The sequence below is a fragment of the Scyliorhinus torazame genome, chromosome 12, assembly GCF_047496885.1.
Source record: "Scyliorhinus torazame isolate Kashiwa2021f chromosome 12, sScyTor2.1, whole genome shotgun sequence".
Taxonomy (NCBI): domain Eukaryota; kingdom Metazoa; phylum Chordata; class Chondrichthyes; order Carcharhiniformes; family Scyliorhinidae; genus Scyliorhinus; species Scyliorhinus torazame.
Genome location: NC_092718.1, coordinates 65826554 through 65848918, shown reverse-complemented (window position 1 = coordinate 65848918; position 22365 = coordinate 65826554). Strand labels below are relative to the sequence as shown.

At 52.9% G+C, this 22365-nt stretch overlaps 1 protein-coding gene across 2 annotated transcripts in view; it reads right to left on the bottom strand.

The window, feature by feature from the left end:
• Window positions 1-343: 343 nt before the first annotated feature.
• The window catches only part of aldh1a3 (aldehyde dehydrogenase 1 family, member A3), a 191174-nt gene continuing 169152 nt past the window's right edge, over window positions 344-22365 (bottom strand). For both annotated transcript variants that reach the window (XM_072468807.1, XM_072468808.1), the window contains one exon: window positions 344-639. In XM_072468807.1, coding sequence (XP_072324908.1) covers window positions 567-639 — 73 coding nt within the window. In that variant the 3' untranslated portion in view covers window positions 344-566. The remainder of the gene's footprint in view (window positions 640-22365) is intronic.

Genomic DNA, 22365 nt, shown 5'->3' with positions numbered 1-22365 from the left:
AAACCAGTAAATAACCAGCAACCCTCACCCTTAAACCAGTCAATAACTAGTATCCCTCACCCATAAACCAGTCAATAACCAGCATCCCTCACCCTTAAACCAGTAAATAACCAGCAACCCTCACCCTTAAACCAGTCAATAACTAGTATTCCTCACCCATAAACCAGCCAATAACCAGCATTCCTCACCCTTAAACCAGTAAATAACCAGCATCCCTCACCCTTAAACCAGTAAATAACCAGCAATCCTCACCCTTAAACCAGTCAATAATGAGTATCCCTCACCCTTAAGCCAGTCAATAACCAGGATCCCGCAAAGTAAAACAAAGGGGAGACTCCAGCAGTTATTATTATACAATGTTGTATATTAGACCAAATCTACAAATTGTAAGTTACAATGAATACAAAATATTTTCTTTTGTGCAAAGTCAGAAATTATTTCTTAAGAATTTAACAAACTTTGTCAAGTTATAAAACTTGTTTTTGTCTGTGAGTGTCGTTGTCCTTATGATGGGGCTTTTCTGCAGACCTCCTTTTCTGCCATTTCACTCTCTATTTGTCATCAGTTTAATGGTTATTCTGTGAGATTTTGATAGTGACGGTTTTCACTTCCGTGTATTCTGTTAGTCCATATTCACCCCTGTGAGACACAACACAACACAAATCAGTGTGAATCATTGATTCATTGATATATTCCACTTGGAGTTTCAGTTGAAGAGTATCATCTATAGACTGCACCCTTCGGACATTTGCAAGCACGTTACCTGCAAATCTCAAGTCCTCGCCATCGCCATGTGCTATGGGATGGATCTCCAGTATCGTTATTCCCATGCACACAAATGTGCTGAGACTTTCACTGGTCTGATGTGAGTGGGACAGACTCATTTATGTCAAACTGAACAACCTCCCCATTTCCATCCCGCACCCCCCTCCAAACTGACCCCCACTTACAGCAGGTCCCAAATGAATAGAAAGGCAGAAAGAAGCAACCTTTTTATCCAGCCCTCACAGGAATGAATCACTTTGCTGAACGCCTCTGAAATCCTCGGAACGTTGCTGAAACCGGCCGCTACACTGGAAAACCAAGACTATCGACCCGATTCTCCCAAACAATTTCGAAGTTAATTTGTGGTGGGTTTTTCAGAGAGTCTCCCGCCAGCTCTACCGACGAGTTCCCCACTGCTATTCAATGACACATAGTCACTTTGTTGGGCCCTGGGGGGATTCTCACTTGTTTAGCCCACACTTAGAATTTTCTTTAGCACTGAGGAGCTGAACTCAGTGATCGGGCCGCCATTTTGAAAGGGTGCCCGATCTGTAAGTGAGCTTGTGGGTCCCCCACACCTCCACCCATGGGCAATGTCACCCCCCCGCACACATGAACACTATCCCACACCTCCCAAGTGAGGATAGCCCACTATGGGACCACTGGGGGGTCTCCCCTCTTTAATAATAATAATAGTCTTTACTGTCACAGGTAGGCTTAATTAACACTGCAATGAAGTTACTGTGAAAAGCCCCTCGTCACCACATTCCTGTGGCGCCTGTTCGGGTACACAGAAAGAGAATTCAGAATGTCCAATTCACCTAACAGCACGTCTTTTGGGACCTGTGGGAGGAAACTGGAGCACCCGGAGGAAACCCACGCAGACATGGGGAGACCGTGCAGATTCCACACAGGCAGTGACCGAAGCCGGAATCGAACCTGGGACCCTGAAGCTGTGAAGCAACAGTGCTAATCACTGTGCTACCATGCCACACACATATGGGAAATGAGCAATTTATGTTGTTTTTACATGTTGTTTTTACATGAATAACTCTGGTTCACAAAGAAGATGTCAACAATAGTGCTTGATGGGAAATAAGATGTAAAGTGGAGTTTCGTGTAAGCTGCAGTGCCCAAGTTGTTGTAACTGTGAACATGACTGACCTTCGGGAATGAACAGGATTTACAATAACAGGATGCAGGTGCAGACGGTGGGCCTCATCCTACATCATTTTTAATTGACGGTTCAAGGGTGTACCAGGAGCTAACAGAAACCACTGCTAGTCGAAGCAAGGGGGAAGCCAAAATGAACATAACAAGTCCAAATAAGGAATCACTGATAAGGAAACTGCCATCGGGGCAGAGAGTGGGGCGTGTTTCTCAGAGATTGTATATAAAAATCAATGCTGTGTTAATTCTGTGTGTCTACTACTGTTGACAGGCGGCACCCATTCTTGCAAGATCGATTGAATAAAATACTTCTTCAGAATTTGACTAAGTGCAAATTATTATCAAGTGAGCGGTATTTCTCACACACATTAGGCTCATTTAAATATGTCTGCGCCGTATTCACCTGGGGCCCGGGACCTAATGGTCATGTCTGGGAGACCTCGCCATGGCACTATTTAGCACTAGTTTCCACAGAAACGTGGGCCAGTAGGCTCTATCAGGGTGCCCACGTGGCACTTCCAGGCTGGCAGGGGCTCTGCCAGGGTGTAAGGCTGGCAGTGCCAAGGTGCCCAGGTTCCAGGTTCCCGTGCCAGGGATCCGGCCCGGGGAGTGCCTTGCCATTAAAAGATGTTGGGGGTGGTGGTTGTGGTTCAAGAACATCATAAGAGGTTGGGTGCAGTGGGGGGTCCGGAGGCCGCAGTGAGGTGGCTGAGGAGGGTCGAAAGATCAGGACGTGATGATCCACAACTACGCTTCCTGCACTGGCGAGCTGAGCTCATCAGTACAGCGAATTATGTTCGTGCGGCCTTGGCGGGGTGCTTCTCGGTGAGGCCAAGAAACCCAGCAAAGTGTCGTGAAGTAGCTGTGTCATTCTCTGTGCTGTAGGCTGTGGTGAATGTATTAGGCCAATAATCCACCATTGTATTTGTATCTGTGCTATTGCCCTTGTAATTGTATCTGTGCAATGCTGTGGCCCTTGTGGGCTCCTCCTATGGGTCATTGCATGGCATTATCCATAGGGGAACATGTTGGGGCCTGTATGGGCTCCGTCCATGGCTCCTCCCCTTGAAGGGAGGAATAAAGAGCAGTCGACCTGTAGGTGGTTCTCAGTATTGGATTAGTCGCCGGCAGGCATTGTTCTAAGTTGATTAAAGCCACAATTTACTTCTACTCCCGTCTCGAGTGAATTGATAGTCGCATCAATTTAATCAACTTAAACGCAACTATGGAATCGGCCCTCAAACCTGACTGACTGGAACTCGATCCGCGGAAGCAAAATAAATGTTTTCACACTGGCTCCGCTGCTTCCAGGCCTATCTCGCAGCCTCCTCCACGCCTTCCATCACCGACGAACAGAAGCTGAGCCTCCTCCACGCACGGGTGAGCCATCGAATCTCTGTTCAACTCGGCGAGGCCTCCTCCTACGCAGACGCCCTCACAATGCTCGAACGCCTCTATGTACGGCCCGTGAACGAGGTCTACGCGCGACACATCCTCACCACTCATCACCAGCGCCCCGGGGAATCGCTAGAAGACTACCTACGCGACCTCAAAGCCCTCGCACGCAGCTGCAACTACCAGGCCGTTACGGCCACTCAACATATGGGCCTCGCCGTCCGAGACGTCTACGTGGCGGGAGTCCGGTCCAACTACGTGAGACAGCGCCTACTCGAAAAGGGGGCCCTGGACCTGGATCAGACGGTAAAGTTAGCTTCCTCTCTGGAAGTAGCGTTCCAGAGCCTTAACGCGTTCCCGGTTGACCACGCGACCCCCTGGTGGACCACCGACCAAAGACTACCCCAGGCCTGTGCCGCGCGGCCACCCGCCCACCATGGGGGGCTAACCTGCTATTTCTGCGGCCAGTCCCAACACCCCCGGCAGCACTGCCCGGCCCGCAACGCGAACTGCAGCAGCTGCGGTAGAAAAGGACACTTCGCCAAAGTTTGCCTGGCCAGGTCCAAGAACTCTAACTCACAGTCCCGAGCCTCAGACTCACAGGCCCGCAGACCCCGCAGTGTGGCAGCGTGTCTGCCGACTCGGCCCCCTGTAGACGCATCATCAGCCTTGTGCTATCCGTGGGGGCAGCCATCTACCAGCCCTCACAGCACGTGCGACTCATGGAGACTGCCATCTTGGCCATCCTCCCCCACGCGGCTGGCCACATGCGATCCATGGGGGCCTCCATCTTGGACGCCATCTTCCTCACTGCCCGCCACGCTCGACCAATGGGGGCTGCCAATTTGGCCGCCATCTGCTACGCCGCTCGACGCGTACGATCAACAAGGGCAGCCATCGTGGAACCGCCCCAGCACCCCGACCACGCCGGCTACCCGCAACCCAGCGTGGTCACCCTGGACCAGTCGCGACCCAAGCACCTCCGGAGCTCCATGATGACCATCTGGGTAAACGGGCACGAGATGCCTTGCCTTTTCGACTCCGGGAGCACAGAGAGCTTCATTCACCCAAACATGGTAAGACGCTGCTCGCTCCCAATTTTCCCGGCGCACCAAACCATCTCCCTCGCCTCTGGGTTGCACTCGGTGCAAATCCGAGGGTGCACTACCGCAACCCTAGCAATACAGGGCGCTGAGTACGCCAATTTTAAATTATATGTGCTCCCAGACCTCTGCGCTCCTCTCCTATTGGGACTAGATTTCCAATGCAACCTCAGGAGCCTAACCCTGAAATTTGGGGGGCCCCTACTCCCACTCACCGCATGTAGCCTCGCGATCCTAGAGGTCGACCCACCCCCACTCTTCGCAAACCTCACCGCCGACTGTAAACCAGTTGCCACCAGAAGCAGGTGGTATAGCATACAGGACAGGACTTTTATCAGGTCCGAGGTCCAGCGACTCTTGCGGGAGGGAGTCGTCGAGGCAGCAATAGCCCCTGGAGAGCTCAGGTGGTGGTCGTCAAGACCGGGGAAAAGAACCCGATGGTTGTAGATTACAGCCAAACCATAAACCGATACACGCAACTTGATGCGTACCCCCTTCCCCGGATTGCAGACATGGTAAACCAGATCGCACACTGCCGGGTGTTCTCCATGGTGGATCTGGAGTCTGCATACCACCAGCTCCCAATTCGCCCGGAGGACCGTCACTACACGGCTTTTGAGGCAGACGGCCGCCTTTTCCACTTCCTCCGGGTCCCCTTTGGTGTCACGAACGGGGTTTTGGTGTTCCAAAGAACAATGGACCGAATGGTAGACCGGTACGGGCTGCAGGCCACATTTCTGTACTTGGACAATGTCACCATCTGCAGCCATGATCAGCAGGACCACGATGCCAACCTCCACCGATTTCTCCAAACCGCCCAAAAACTCAACCTCACCTACAACAAGGAGAAATGCGTTTTCCGCACAACCAGGCTAGCCATCCCCGGCTACGTCGTGGAAAATGGGGTTCTCGGACCCGACCCTGATCGTATGCGCCCCCTCCTGCAACTCCCCCTCCCCCACTGCCCCAAGGCCCTGAAGAGGTGCCTCGGGTTCTTTTCATATTATGCCCAGTAGGTCCCCAACTATGCGGACAAAGCCCGCCCACGAATCAAGGCCACCATCTTCCCACTGGCGACTGAGGCCCGCCAGGCTTTCAGCTGCATCAAGGCGGACATCGCCAAAGCCGCGATGCTCGCGGTGGACGAGTCCGTCCCCTTCCAGGTGGAGAGCGACGCATCAGATGTCGCTCTCACCGCTACCCTCAATCAAGCAGGCAGACCGGTAGCTTTTTTATCGTGCACCCTCACCACCTCCGAAATTCGGCACTCCTCAGTCGAAAAAGAGGCCCAAGCCATCGTGGAAGCTGTGCGGCACTGGAGGCACTACCTCGCTGGTAGGAGGTTTACCCTCGTCACCGACCAACGATCGGTTGCCTTCATGTTCGGTAATACACAGCGGGGCAAAATCAAGAACGATAAGATCTTGAGGTGGAGGATTGAACTCTCCACCTATAACTACGATATAGTATGTCGTTCTGGGAAGCTCAACGAGCTCCCAGATGCCCTGTCCCGCGGCACATGCGCCAGCGCGCAAGATGACCGACTACGGGTTATCCACGATGACCTCTGCCACCCGGGGGTCACCCGGCTTATCCACTATATCAAGGTCCGCAATCTGCCCTAGTCCACCGAGGAGGGCAGAGCCATGACCAGGGACTGCCAGATCGGTGTGGCGTGTAAACCGCAATTCTATCGACCAGATAAGGCCCACCTGGTAAAGGCATCTGGGCCCTATGAGCGCCTCAGTATCGATTTCGGAGGGCCCCTCCCCTCCAATAACCGTAATACATATTTCCTCAATATTATTATTTTTTTAAATGAATGTTTTATTAAAGCTTTTCCAACCAATGTTTTTTACAGAACAAAAATAGAAGTACAAATAATAATAAAAATAAACAAGGATTATTAAACAAAACAAGGTGGGTGTTGTCTTCCTATAGAACTTACATTATATCAACAGTTCCCCCCCCCCCCCCCGCCCCCCCGACCTGAGGCCCCCCCCTCCCCCCCAGGATGCTGCTGCTGCTGACACTTCTTGCTCCCCTAGAAAATCAAGGAAAGGTTGCCACCGCCGGGAGAACCCCATCAAGGACCCTCTCAAGGCAAACTTTATTCGCTCCAGGCTGAGGAATCCCGCCATATCGCCAACCCAGGTCTCCACATCCGGGGGTTTTGAGTCCCTCCACATTAACAAGATCCGTCTCTGGGCTACCAGGGAGGCAAAGGCCAGTACCTCGGCCTCTTTCGCTTCCTGCACTCCCGGATCCTCCGACACCCCAAATATCGCTACTGTTGGACTCGCCTTCACCCGAGTGTCCAAAATCCTAGACATCACCCTTGCAAACCCCTGCCAGAATTCTTTAAGCGCCGGGCATGCCCAGAACATATGGGCATGGTTCGCCGGACTCCCTGCACATCTCGGGCACCTGTCCTCCACCCCAAAAAACTTACTCATCCTTGCCGCCGTTATATGCGCCCGATGCACCACCTTAAACTGAATTAAGCTGAGGATGGCACATGATGAGGAGGAGTTCACCCTGCCCAGGGCGTCGGCCCACAGGCCCTCATCCAGCTCCTCACCCAGCTCCTCCTCCCACTTGCCCTTCAACTCCTCCACTGAGGCTTCCTCCACCTCCTGCAGCTCCTGATATATGTCCGACACCTTCCCCTCCCCTACCCAGATGCCAGACACCATCCTGTCATGGATCCTACGCGGGGGCAGCAGCAGAAACGCATTCCCCAGGGGCAGGCTGAACTTCTCCTCCAGCGCCTGCATGCTAGGGAAAGTCCCGTCTATAAACAGGTCCCCCATCCTCCTAATACCTGCCCTATACCAGCCTTGAAACCCACCATCCATCTTACCTGGAGCAAATCTATGGTTATTCCATATCGGGGTCCACACAGAGGCCCCCTCCTCCTGCCTGTGTCTCCTCCACTGCCCCCAAATCCTCAGTGCCGCCGCCACCACCGGACTTGAGGAGTATCGCGCCAGTGGGAACGGCAGCGGAGCCGTGACTAGTGCCCCTAGACTGGTGCCTTTGCATGACACCGCCTCCAGCCACCCCCATGCCACCCCCTCCTCCATCATTCACTTCCTAATCATAGCCACATTGGCCGCCCAATAATAGCTGCAGATGTTCGGCAGAGCCAGTCCTCCCCCCCACCCCCCCCCCCTCCACCCCACCAGCTACGCTCCAAGAATGCCCTTTAAACTCGCGGGGTTTTATTCGCCCATACAAACCCCGTAACAATCCTATTCACCCGCTTAAAAAAGGACTTGGGGATGAAAATGGGGAGGCACTGAAAGACGAAGAGGAACCTGGGGAGAACTGTCATCTTCACAGTCTGCACCCGTCCCACCAGGGAAAGCGGGAGCATATCCCATCTTTTAAACTCTCCCTCCATCTGCTCCACGAGCCGGGTTAAGTTGAGCCTGTGCAGGGCATCCCAGTTCCTGGCCACTTGTATCCCCAAGTACCGAAAGCTCCTCTCCACTATCTTGAGCGAGAGCTCCCTCAGTCTCTCCTCCTGGCCCCTAGCGTGGACCACGAACAGCTCACTCTTCCCCACGTTCAACTTATACCCCGGGAAGCTCCCAAAGTCCCTCAGGATCCGCATGACCTCCCCCAGCCCCTTTAGCGGGTCCGAAACGTACAACAGGTCATCCGCGTAGAGGGAGACCCGGTGTTCCTCCCCCCCGCGTACCAGCCCCCTCCAATCCCTTGAAGTACTGAACGCAATGGCCAACGGCTCAATTGCCAGGGCAAACAGCAACGGGGACAGGGGACACCCCTGCCTCGTCCCCCGGTGCAGCCTGAAATACTCAGACCTTAACCGGTTTGTGGACACACTCGCTACAGGGGCCTGATACAGCAGCTTGACCCACCCTATAAATCCCTCCCCAAATCCAAACCTGCCTAGCGCCTCCCACAGATACTCCCACTCCACCCTGTCAAAGGCTTTCTACGCGTCCATTGCAGCCACCACTTCCGCATCCCCCCTCTCCGAAGGCATCATGATAATATTCAGGAGCCTCCTCACATTCGTGTTCAGCTGCCTACCCTTAACGAAACCCGTCTGGTCCTCCCCAATCACTCCCGGGACACAGTCCTCTATTCTGGTGGCCAGAATTTTTGCCAACAGTTTGGCGTCTACATTCAGGAGCGATATCGGCCTGTAGGACCCACATTGAAGCGGGTCCTTCTCCTTCTTCAAGATAAGCGAAATCAATGCCTGCGATACCGTCGGAGGGAGGGTCCCTCTCTCCTTTGTCTCATTGAAGGTTCTTAGCAGGAGCGGGCTCAGTAGCTCCGAGAACGTCTTATAAAATTCTACAGGGAAGCCGTCCGGACCCAGGGCCTTGCCCGACTGCATGCTTGCCAGCCCCCTGACTACTTCCTCCAACTCAATTGGGGCCCCCAATCCCTCCACCCACTCCACCTCCACCCTCGGGAACCTCAACCGGTCCATAAACTGCCTCATCTCTTCCCCCTCCCCAGGGGGTTCCGACTCGTATAACTTCCCATAGAACTCCCTGAAGACTTCATTGACCCTCTCTGGGCTCAGCACCATGTTGCCCTCCTTATCCCGCACTCCCCCAATCTCTCTAGCCGCCTCCCTCTTGTGCAGTTGGTGCGCCAGCATCCTACTCGCCTTCTCTCCATACTTGTAGACTGCCCCTTTCACTTTCCTTAACTGCGCCTCCGCCTTCCCCGTGGTCAGCAAATCGAACTCCGCCTGAAGTTTCCGCGTTCGTTCAGCTGCCCCCCCTCTGGGGCCTCTGCGTATCTCCTGTCTACCCGGAGTATCTCTCCCACCATTTTTTCAATATTATTGATGAGTTCTCCCGCTTCCCATTTGCAATCCCTTGCCCCGATATGACCACTCCCACTGTCATTAAAGCCCTACATAGTGTCTTCACCCTGTTTGCTTTCCCCAATTATGTCCACAGTGACCAGGGTTTGTCATTCATGAGCGGCGAACTGCGTCAGTACCTGCTCAGTAAGGGCATTGCCTCGAGCAGGACGACCAGTTATAACCCCAGGGGAAACGGGCAGGTGGAGAGGGAGAACGCGACGGTCTGGAAGACTGTCCTACTGACCCTGCGGTCCAGGAATCTCCCAGTTTCTCACTGGCAGGAGGACCTCCCCAATGCGATCCACTCTATTAGGTTCCTACTTTGCACGGCCACAAACGAGACCCCTCATGACCGCCTATTTGTTTTCCCCAGGAGATCCATCTCAGGGGCCTCGCTTCCATCCTGGCTGAAGACACCGGGGCCAGTCCTACTCAGAAAACACATCAGGAGCCATAAGTCCGATCCTCTGGTAGAGAGGGTGCAGCTCCTACACTCCAACCCCCAGTAAACTTATATCGAACACCCTGATGGCCGACAGGATACGGTCTCCCTCCGGGAGCTGGCGCCCGCCGGTTCCACCACCACCGCCCCTCCACCATATCCCGCCCAACCTACCATGACCAGCGCCACTGCCCCATATGGCTCCCGCGCTCCCTCCCGCCCGCCATCCCCTCTTCACCGATCCACAGGAATGAAGCTCCAGAAGAGACGCTCCCGGAGTCTGTCATGATATTCAGGTAAACATCATAGTACAAACATACATACATACTGATGGACAGATCAACGGATCAATCAACACACACACAACACCACAGCCAATCACAGGCAAGAACATACACAGTACAAAACAGGGAACACGACACTTCCTGGGGATTCCAGCAGGAGACAGCTCAGGGCACAGAGCTCAGAGCAAGCCACTCAGACATCCACCATGTGCTGAGTGCCACTCCAAGATAGTATTAGGAATAGGTCCACAGATTCTAGGGTTATGATCGAACCTCAGTAACCAGTTTACCACTGTAAATAAATGTTAGTAATAAAACTGAGTTGTGCCATTCACAACCGTGTTGGTTCGTCTGTGTAGCAGAGTACCCAACACATCAGAGTCCATGTCTGTACCCGCACCGGCGCCCACACAACCGATGCCAGCACGGACGAGCTTGACACCCGGGCCAGCAACAATGCCAGAGCTTCGGCGATCACAGCGCACAATCTGTGCGCTGGACTGGCTGAACCTATCAACCCGTCACCCCCGCCGGAATTCATTTTTTTAACAGGGGGTGAATGTGGTGAATGCATTATGCCAATAATCCACCATTGTATTTGTATCTGTGCTGTTGCCCTTGTATTTGTATCTGTGCTATGCTGTGGCCCTTGTGGGCTCCTCCTATGGGCCATTGTATGGCATTATCCATTGGGGAACATGTTGGGGCCTGTATGGGCTCCGCCCATGGCTCCTTCCCTTGAAGGGAGGTATAAAGAGCAGTTGACCTGTAGGCGGTTCTCAGTATTGGATCAGTCGCCGGCAGACACTGTTCTAAGTTGATCAAAGCCACAGTTTATTTCTACTCCCGTCTCGAGTAAATTGATGGTCGCATCATAGGCACCGAGAACCACCCTGCTAAACACGCCCAAAACGGGCTCTGTTACTGTCCCATTAAATCGTGCCCTACAATATCAAGCTCCACCCATTTCTCCGCCAGGTTCCCGCCAGGTCACCTGGTGAAATTGGTTGCTCCAACCTTCCTTGCTCATCCCTTTCAGACTGGGCATTACTGAGTCCAGTGTTCCAATCAGAACACTGACCTATCAGGAGCCATCACTGCGAAACACCAGCTTAGTGCTTCTGTGAAACAGCAGCGACAGGAAGCTGATGCAAGAGCTAATATTTCTCAGTAACATCACTCTCAGTAATTACCAGGCTTCATTTTTAGTTTGCGAGAGTTATAGACATTCTCAAAATCCGATCTAGCCTGTGACTAAATGCACTGGTAGGGGCACAGACACTGCCTTGTTCTGTAAAGCTGCAATCCCTGAGTTTAACTGTGAACATGTCCAGAATTATAGCAACAGGAAGCGGCCGATGGGCTTCCTGCTTTAAATACATTGAACCGCAGTCAGGGAAGGTCCACTGCTGCAAAATAGCAGAACGAGACGAGCAGCAAATAAACAATCTTCTTCCTCATCCCTTACTATGACTTCAAATGGGAAATCAAAATAGCGCAGCTGCTGGAAGACCGAATTAAAAACAGGAAATTCTGACATACTCCTCAGATCAGCAGATAATTAACATTAGAAATGAAAGGCACATATGACGGTGGCTAGACTGAGTAGGTTCTTTGAGGGGGTGGAGGATAGGTGTGGGCGGTGTGCGGGGGGAGGGGGGGGGGGGGCTGCGAATCATGTTCACCTGTTTTGGGCCTGCCCGAAGTTGCAGGGATTTTGGCGAGGGTTCGCTGATGTCAGAGATACCGAGGGTGAAGGTGGTTCCGAGTCCAGAATTGGCAGTGTTTGGCGTGTCGGAAGACCCGGGAGTCCAGGGGGTGAGAGAGGCCAGCGTTCTGGCTTTTGCCTCTCTGATAGCTTGGAGACGGATCTTGTTGGGGTAGTGGGACTCGGAGCTTCCGAAACCGAGGGTGTGGGTGAGAGACCTCGCAGATTTCCTCAGGTTGGAGAATATTAAATTTGCCTTAAGGGGGCCGATGGAAGGATTCGCCCGGAGATGGAAACAGTTCATTGACTTCTTGCAGGACAGTTAAGTCAGCAGGGGTAAGAGGGGGGAGGGGTTGAGGGTTGACAAGAAAAAGGAGAGGCAGAGAGGGTGGGGGGTACGATGTTTATTTATAAACACCTTAATAAAAATAATTTTTAAAAAAACATTAGAAATGAAAGGTCTTTAGGGGCGACACAGTGGTTAGCACTGACACTTCATGGCGCTGAGGATCCGGGTTCGATCCCGGCCCCGCGTCACTGTCCGTGTGGAGTTTGCATATTCTCCCCCTGACTGCGTGGGTCTCACCCCCACAACCCAAAGATGTGCAGGGTAGGTGGATCAGCCACTCTAAATTGCTTCTTAATTGGAGAAAAAAGAATTGGGTACTCAAAATTTATTTAAAAAAGAAATGAAAGGTTAACTGTATTTCTCTCTTCACAGGTACTGCCTGACCTGCTGAGTATTTCCAACATTTCCTGTTTTTTTTCCAAGTGGAGATTAGATTCCGGTCTTGGAGGGTTTTTTGAGCAGAGATATCTTCCAGCTGCTGTCTGTGCAGGTCATTCAATGCAAGCAAAGGAAGTGAGTTATCAGCTGTAAAACAGGAATGCTTACTGAAAGACCAATACTCAAGCAAATAACAAGGCTGTATGATCAACCCATACTGTTTAAAATCTACCTCACAGTGGCTATCCACCTCAAAGATCAACTGTACTCTGCCTAGATTGAAAACTCTTTAACCTCAGTTGCCTCCATGCCAATGCTAAACTGATTAGCATAGGCATACATGAACTATAGTTTGTGGATGACTGCAGTGTTGTTGTCCACTCTGCACCAGATTTGCAAACCACTCTTGACCTTTTCAATTTTGCATAGCAAAGACTTGGCCTGCTCTTTGAATGTTGCCAAAACAAAACTCATATCAACCCACACCTGGTCATCCAGATATTGGACCTCCTGTTGAAGATGACACTCTGGAATATGTTGAGGACTTCCCATACCTTGCAGACACCTTGCTGAAAAGATCACCATTGACGAGGAGATCAAAGACCGGATCAGCTGTGTAAGTTCCGATTTCTACAACTACAGCTGCGAGTGGTTTGTCAGCAAAGACCTCTGCAAGTCAACTAGAATCTCAGTGGACAGAGTAATTGTTGTCACCACACTCCTGTACTGCAGTGAGACGTAGACTGTATATCTGTGAAACTTAATGATGCTAAAGGAATCTCATCAACAATGCCTTCGGACATGATTGAGATGTATAAAATTATGTGGGATGTAGATAGAGTAGACAAGAAGAAACCTTTCCCCTTGGTGGAAGGATCAATGACCAGGGGGCAGAGATTTAAGGTAAAGGGCAGGAGGTTCAGAGGGGTGTGAGGAAAAACCTTTTACCCAGAGGGTGGTGGGAGTCTGGAACTTACTGCCTGAAAGGGCAGAGACCCTCATAACATTTAAGAAGTATTTAGATGTGCACTTGCGATCCCAAGGCACTAAGTGCTGGAAAATGGGGTTAGAATAGTTAGGTGGTTGTTTTTGACTGGCACAGACACGATGGGCCGAAGGGCCTTTTCTGTGCTGTACACCTCTATGACACGAGACTTTGTCTGCCAGATTCAATGGGAGGACTGTTGAACAAACACTCGTGTCCTTGAAGCCAACAAGCATTCAGTCAAAATTCCTGCAAAACTAGGGATAATGGACTGGACGCCGTGTGAAAAGCATTTCCCTCACCAGTTCCTGTTTATCAACTCTCAGTGTTCCAGGGGAGGATGAAGAAAATTGTTATAACCTGCTTACTTACGATTTGCTGGGGACTAATGACTATCCCACAATCCTATGGGAGTATGAACTTCCCCAATGAGGGGGGCGGAGAAACTCCTAGTATAAATAAGCTGGCCAGTTCAGGAACCAGCAGAAAGGAGAAGGTAGCAAGGGAAGTTACTGCTACTGTTATGTATATATTATTATAGTAAATAAACGTTATTACTTTGTATCCTTAAAACTCGTGCTGGATTCTTCGTGGCCCTTACAAAACTGGTGACGAAGGTAAAAGTGAATAGCTGTCTACACTGCTGAAGCCACCTCCCTGGATTTTTGTTGGATACAGGTTGGAAGTTGTTTTCTATTATACCATGCCTCTGTACGGACGTTTGGATGTTTTTGATGCTGCGCTGGAAAGCTGGAACCAGTACACACAACGGATGCGTTACTATTTCCGGGCAAACAATATCACTGAAAACGAGAGCCAGGTGGTCATATTGCTCACCGCCTGCGGGCCGCATACGTTTGGGGTGATTAGGAGCCTTACGTACCCAGCTGCGCCGGACACCAAAACGTTTGACGAACTTGTGAATATAGTGGGGCAACACTTTAACCCAACCCCGTCCACGATAGTCCAGCGTTACCGGTTTAATACCGCTGAGAGGACCCCTGGAGAATCCCTTGCCGATTTTTTTATCCAGGCTACGCGGGATTGCGGAGTACTGTGACTATGGTGAGACCTTGTCAGAAATGTTACGTGACCATTTGGTTTGCAGTATTAACAATGCAGCAACCCAGAGAAAGTTGTTAGCGGAGCCAACATTGACTTTTCAACAGGCCATACAAATAGTCTTGTCCCGAGAGAGCGGAGAGCGAGGAGTACAGGAGCTACAGGGAATGGAAGTGCATGCCTTGGGGCGCAACCCTTTCCGCCCAAAAACGTCCCCCCGCACTCCTGCGGTACCTTGGGCGAGGCAACGAACGGACCGACGCCAGTGGCCATCGGATATTCCTCCCCGAAGGGAGCCTTCTCCAGAGCCAATGGATGAGGAGCCATGTCCGTGTCAGACTTGTAGGCGCCGACCCCGTCGCGGACGGCGGTCCTGGGGACGCCAGAGGCGCCGTCGTTCCGACCGAAACTGGGACCAGCCCAGGGGCCATAACTGGGACCAGCCCAGAGGCCGTACCTTCCATGTGGATGAACCTGTGGCGACCACTCCTGAGGACGTGGAGACGGAGGACGACTGCCTGCAGCTGCATTGTGTGGCAGCTCCCCGTGTGGCCCCCATTAAGGTGACAGTACGGGTCAATGGCCACCCGCTGGAGATGGAGTTGGATACTGGCGCAGCGGTCTCCGTGATCGCCCAGAGGACATTCGACCGCATCAAGCAGGGTATACAGACCCTTACATTAACTGACTCACAGGCCAGGTTGGCCACCTACACGGGGGAACCACTGGACATTGCAGGAACTACAATGACCCCTGTTGTCTATGGACACCAGGAGGGGCGTTTCCCACTTATCGTAGTGCGTGGCCATGGGCCCAGCCTGTTGGGTTGGGACTGGTTGCGCCATTTGCGGTTGCAATGGCAGCATATCCTCCAAACAGTTTCTGGAGGGTTGACTGAGGTGCTCGGACGATATCCAGAGGTATTCCAGCCTGGTTTGGGGAAAATAAAAGAGGCCGTAGCCCGTATCCAAGTTGAACCAGGAGCCACGCCACGCTATTTCCGGGCACGCCCAGTGCCTTACGCTTTGCTTGAGAAGGTAGAAGGGGAGCTCACTCGTTTGGAGAGTTTGGGTATTATCAGGCCCATCCGTTTTGCTGACTGGGCAGCACCAATTGTACCAGTAATGAAGCCAGATGCCACAGTTCGCTTGTGTGGCGACTATAAACTTACAGTGAATACAGTTTCCCGACTCGACCGATACCCAATGCCTCGCATAGAGGATCTCTACGCGAAACCTGCAGGTGGACTCTCATTCACAAAATTAGATATGAGCCACGCCTACCTGCAGTTGGAGCTGCACCCTGCCTCCCGACCATATGTAACAATTAACACACACCGGGGCCTGTATGAATATACACGGTTGACCTTTGGAGTATCCTCTGCCTGCGCAATTTTTCAACATGTTATGGAGGGCATTTTGAGAGGTTTACCATGTGTGGCTGTCTACCTAGATGACGTGTTGATTACAGGGACGTCGGAGCAAGAACATTTGGAAAATCTGGAGGCTGTCCTTAGACGCCTTTCGGAGGCTGGAGTCCGTTTACGTCACACAGTGCGTATTTCAGGCAAAAGAAGTAGTCTACCTAGGTTATCAGGTGGACCGCGAGGGTCTGCACCCCGTCGCAGAGAAGGTGCGTGCAATTCAACATGCCCCCACCCCGACTGACACTTCGCATCTTCGTTCTTTTCTCGGTCTCGTAAACTATTACGGGAAGTTCCTCCCCAATCTGGCAACTACGCTGGCCCCCTTGCACCTGCTGCTAAAGAAAAATCACACCTGGGTTTGGGGTCAGCCGCAAGAAACCGCTTTCCGGCGGGTAAAGCAACAATTGTCGTCGTCTGGGTTACTAACCCACTATGATCCGGGAAAGCCTTTGCTCGTCACATGTGATGCATCCCCGTACGGTATTGGGGCCGTCCTGTCCCACAAGATGGAGAACGGGGCCGAGCGACCGATAGCTTTCGCCTCCCGCACATTGACTGCAGCGGAGAAAAAGTACGCGCAGGTCGAGGAGGGCCTGGCAGTGGTTTTCGCGGTGAAACGCTTCCACCAGTATGTGTACGGCCACCATTTCACTATCGTGACTGATCATAAGCCCCTGCTGGGACTCTTCAGAGAGGATAAGCCAATACCGCCCATTGCTTCTGCACGGATCCAGCGCTGGGCTTTGTATATTGCTGCATATGAGTATTCTCTGGAGCACAAACCAGGTACGCAGATAGCAAATGCCGACGCACTGAGCCGATTGCCTTTATCGACCGGCCCCATGTCGACCCCCACGACCGGTGAGGTGGTTGCAACCCTAAATTTTATGGACACCTTGCCTGTCACGGCATCACAGATCCGTGAGTGGACCCAGACGGAGCCAGTCTTGTCAAAGGTTCGGCACATAGTCCTGTATGGTGGGCAGCATAGACAGCTCCCAGGCGAGTTGCGGGCATTTTCCTCCAAGCTGTCAGAGTTCAGCGTGGAAGACGGCATCCTCTTGTGGGGGACGCGTGTGATTGTCCCGGAAAAAGGCCAGGAGCTGATATTATCAGACTTGCACAATGGGCATCCGGGCGTGACCAAGATGAAAATGTTGGCCCGGAGTTATGTCTGGTGGCCAGGCCTCGACACCGACATTGAGAAGGTGGCCCAAAACTGCTCCATTTGCCAGGAGCATCAGAAGCTTCCGCCGGCCGCGCCCCTACATCACTGGGAATGGCCAGGGCGGCCTTGGACACGCTTACATGCAGATTTCGCAGGCCCTTTTCAGGGATCCATGTTCCTTCTACTAATTGACGCCCAGTCCAAATGGCTGGAGGTGCATAAGATGCAGGGGACAACGTCCTGCGCAACAATTGAAAAGATGCGTTTATCATTTAGTACGCATGGCCTCCCCGAGGTGCTGGTCATGGATAATGGCACTCCATTCACGAGTGAGGAGTTTGCTAGGTTTACAAAGATGAACGGCATCCGCCATATCCGCACTGCCCCTTACCACCCGGCTTCAAATGGGGTGGCAGAGCGTGCAGTGCAAACATTCAAAAGAGGCCTAAAGAAGCAGTCTTCCGGATCAATGGACACGAGACTGGCTCACTTTTTGTTTACGTACAGGACCACCCCCCATGCAGTGACTGGGGTAGCTCCCGCAGAACTCCTAATGGGCTGAAGACTTCGCACCCGCCTTAGTATGGTCTTCCCGGACATTGGCGCAAAAGTACGCCGCACACAAGAACGGCAGGGACAGGGATTGTCTCGGCATCGTCTGATTCGGCAGTTTGCGCCCGGTGACCCAGTATTCGTGCGGAATTTTGCTGGTGGTGCCCAATGGGTTCCTGGTGTAATCTTTCGCCAAACGGGCCCCATATCTTACCAAGTGCAAGCCCAGGGTCGTCTCCAGCGAAAACACGTAGACCACGTCCGGTCCAGAAGATCATCCCCTCAAAAGATTCCCCGTCCCCGGAGCTCATTTCAACAGCCGCAAAGACCAGAGACAAGGGAAGGTAGTCCTCAAAATCTTCCACTGGTGCCTCACTCGAACCCTGCGCAGGTCGTTACGGGACCGAATGGAGATAGAGACGCTGACATGACGGAGGCAGCAGACTCTGACTCCGAGATGGAGACACAGGATGCATCAGAGGGGGAATCCTCGGGTCCACAGGCCGTGGATGTACAACCGCGCCGTTCATCATGGAAGCGCCGGTCTCCGTCTCGTTACACGCCGCCTGATCCAGCGCCGCGTGCAAATGGCGTCCGGCCTGCGGCCAAACGAGTTCGACGCCTTCCTTCGCCAGGGTCTTCGGTGGATTCCTTGGACTTTGGGGGGGAGGGATGTTATAACCTGCCTACTTACGATTGGCTGGGGACTAATGACTATCCCACAATCCTGTGGGAGTATGAACTTCCCCAATGAGGGGGGCGGAGAAACTCCTAGTATAAATAAGCTGGTCAGTTCAGGAACCAGCAGAAAGGAGAAGGTAGCAAGGGAAGTTACTGCTACTGTTATGTATATATTATTATAGTAAATAAACGTTATTACTTTGTATCCTTAAAACTCGTGCTGGATTCTTCGTGGCCCTTACAAAAAAAATACTTCAAAGACACCATGAAGCACTCCTGGTAGCGTGGCAGTATTGATGCTAATGACTGGGAGGAGCGACAACCTGTCCATCAAGCTGCATCATGCTTTGGGACCAAACATCTTAATGATCAGGCAGAGTGGCAGCAGAGAAGGAAGAAAATCCTGCTCTCTGGATGCCACTACCATGTGAGACATCCCACAACATGTGCAAGAATCGGCCTGTTCAGTCACAGGAAGGCCTGTGGCAGAAACCCAAGGCCCTGAGCAGACACCATCAGCATATAGAGAGACTGCCAATGATTCAAGCAATTCCCTTTAGGTATGGAACATCCAGAGGGAGTACAGCTTGCCCCTTGGCCTTTGCCTGAAATTAGAATGCTTCTTGGGCCTTTCTGTTCTGCTTCATTTTTCTAAAATAGAAATGAGCTGCAATGGGTGGAATTTAATGCTGGTGATGGGGGTCTCACCCACTGGTGGGAGCCCCACTTTTCCTGTGTTGGGGAAGGTCTGCCAGAATTAAGTGCCCATCAGGCATTTAACTGGCCTTCATTGGGCGTTTAGGACCTTGGGGGTAGAAATCTCACACGTCAGGAGTTACCGGCTCATCATAGGTGGCCTCTGCCAGGAATGTTTCGAGGGAGAGCACTGGGATTGCTGGCGGAGCCAGGGCTCAGGTGAATGAGGATGGGATGGCAGCGGTGGGGGAGAGGGGCGGTCACGAGTACTGTCGCCTTCATGATGTTGGACCCCTCAATCAGGCAACATGTGCCTTTGAAGTAGGAACCCCACCCCTAGAGGTTCGCAAATAACCCAACTGGTTCAGTACCAGTGGCAGGAAAACAATATAATAATAATCTTTATTGTCACAAGTAGGCTTACATTAACACTGCAATGAAGTTACTGTGAAAAGCCCCTAGTCGCCACATTCCTGTGGCGCCTGTTCGGGTACACTGAGGGAGAATTCAGAATGTCCAATTCACCTAACAGCACGTCTTTCAGGACTTGTGGGAGGAAACCGGAGCATCCGGAGGAAGCCCACACAGACACGGGGAGGATGTGCAGACTCCGCACAGACAGTGACCCAAGCCGGGAATCGAACCTGGGACCCTGGAGCTGTGAAACAACAGTGCTACCCACTGTGCTACCGTGCTGCCCCTTGTTGCCCTTATGTAGGGTTCGCACCCTGGACTTACTCAGATAGAGGCAGGGTTGCAATACCCTCTCTTCAAATTAAAGCTCTCCACCACCAAACTGGCTGCGGGTGATAAATTTGGCCCAATGTCTCAGTACAGAAGAAGAGAGGAGACATTTTTTAGTGCAGTAGTTGGTCAGGCTTCTGGGGCACAATCTGGTGAGCACCACACTGCTGCTGATGTACATCTGGTGGAGGCAGGAACCCCCCAGGCGAGACACCAGTCAGAGGTCTGCTGGATCCCTGTACCCGGCTGGGTTCCAGCCTAATGCAGCGCCTCTGGCACAGAGCTTCCCAGAGCTGATAGGGAGCGGCCGGGACTGACAGAGGGAGATGTCAGCATCACTCCAGCAGATCCACAGCCGATTTGAGGAGTCCCAGAGGCTACGGGCACAGGAGATGGTGCCGGCAATGAATGGCACCGAGGCCAACACTGCTACGGTGGAGACCACGTAGACAGCCTAGTGCACGATATCGGCACCCAGAGTAAAGGTGTTCAAGGCGTCGCACAGTCGGTGACGGCCATAGCTGAGGGTCTCAGTAGTATGTCTGCCTCACTGGGGGATGCACAGTAACAAGTCTTACAATACCAGGTTAAAGTCCAACAGGTTGGTTTGGACTCACTAGCTTTCGGAGCACTGCTTCTTCCTCGGGTGAAGGAGCAGTGCTCCGAAAGCTAGTAAGTCGAAACAAGCCTGTTGGGCTTTAACCTGGTGTTGTAAGACTTCTTACTGGTGCTCACCCCAGTCCAATGCCAGCATCTCCACATCATCACTGGGGGATGTCACCCAGTACCAGGCCGACCTTGATGGAGTTCGGCGGGACATGTCCCGCTCCCAGATGGGCATGGCCGAGGCGCTGCAGAGCACAGCCCGGTCACTGGGGGCTGTGTCCCAGTCACTGAGGAGCATCGCCGAGGCCAGTTACATGATGGTGCAGGTTATGGGGAACCACCAGCGCCGACAAAGCCAGATGATTTAGGGGCAGCCGGGGTTCAAACTAGCTGCCCCTTTGTCCCAAGGTGAACCCCAGGGCCCTATGGGCACCAACCGGGAGGAGGGGGCTCTGTGTGCAATCCCGGGCCCGTCCTGTGGGGCAGCGACGGTGGCCACTAGCACTTTCGAGTTCCACCCCCCCCTGATGAGGCCGCGTCTCGGGCTCTGCACACGGGACACGGCGGCATGGCTGTGCATGTGCCGTCGACAAGTGAGCCGGGGCCCTCCAGCCCCAGAGGACGTCTGCCAGGGGCATCGACAGCCACTGGGCAAGGTAAGCAGCTGGCTGCCTCCACCTCAGATGGGCATCATGGGGGGACACCTAGTGGTAGATCTAGGAGGTCCAGGCACATTGAGCATCACTGACGGCACCGGAGTAGGCGGGAGGGGTGGAGTAGAGGGGAGAGGTTGGGTATGGGGTGGGGAGGGGCCGGGTTGGATTCTGGGGTGGGTTACGGGGGGTGGCAATATCGGGAATGGAGTATTGTACATAAAATTAAACAGTTTTGTGCACAAACATTATGATGCCTATCTCTCCAGGCAAGCCCCCCCTCCCCGTGGCACCCACCCACACTCCCGGGAGCTGTGTCCTATCCCCCGGGTGTTCAGATGTTGGCTGCTGCGTGTGTGTTGTTGACTCCCACATGTGTCCAGGCATCAAGGTGCGATTGGAATGCCAGGCAATGACTCCCACATGCTACGTGCCCTGCCTACCGATGGGAATCCACTTGGCAAGTGTCAAGTGCTCACTTAACCACGATTGCCAATTCCCTGTTAAGAATAGCCTTCAGTCGCGCAGCCAGAGGCCACAGCAATCGGTGGGGGCTTTGGGTGATTGGTGTGGCAGACGGGTAGCGACAAGGGTGGCCTCCGGAATGCGGTTGGGGTTCAGGGGTTGGCATGGTGGTGCCGCGAGCGATTGCCCTCCCAGTTGCTTCCCAGTGCCTCACCCCCACCCTCCCGTGGCAGCCCACTCCTGCAGAAGGTCCCCCACCCGCCACCAAGCACTGGGGTGGCAAGCCCAGCGCCCCCATGCTCTTTGCCTGAACAAAGATGGCTACTCATTTCCTCGGCTCCCCACGGAAGCCCTTCCGCCAGGTTCACGTTTTTCAAAAGGAGTACTAATTGGCACCAGCGTGAGCACTTGCTGGGGAGGCCGGTGAATGACTGGAGGCCATTGGATGATGGGTGACTCTCATTAATTGTTTGGAAATGGAGCTTAAGTGGTGATAATTGGTTTCTCGTCACGCTACGGCGAGACTCCGATTTAGCCTTCAGGAGCGGGGCCGGTTGCATCGCAAAGTTTGGCACCTGGCGCGATTCCCGATTTTGGCCTCCCCCGCTCGTCACCGGCCTCGTTACGCATCAGCGCGAATGTAACGAGGCCGGAACGTCGCTCCCACAATGTTTTGGCCTCAAATGCTTCCTGTGGTATCGAGTTCCACAGGCTCACCATTCTCTGGGTGAAGAAATCTCTCCTCATCTCAGTCGTAACTGGTATCCTCAGACTGTGACCCCAGTTCTGGACACCCTCATCATTGGGAACATCCTTCCTGCCCATACCCTGTCCAGTCCTGTTAGAATTTTATAAATTTCTATGATATCTGCTGT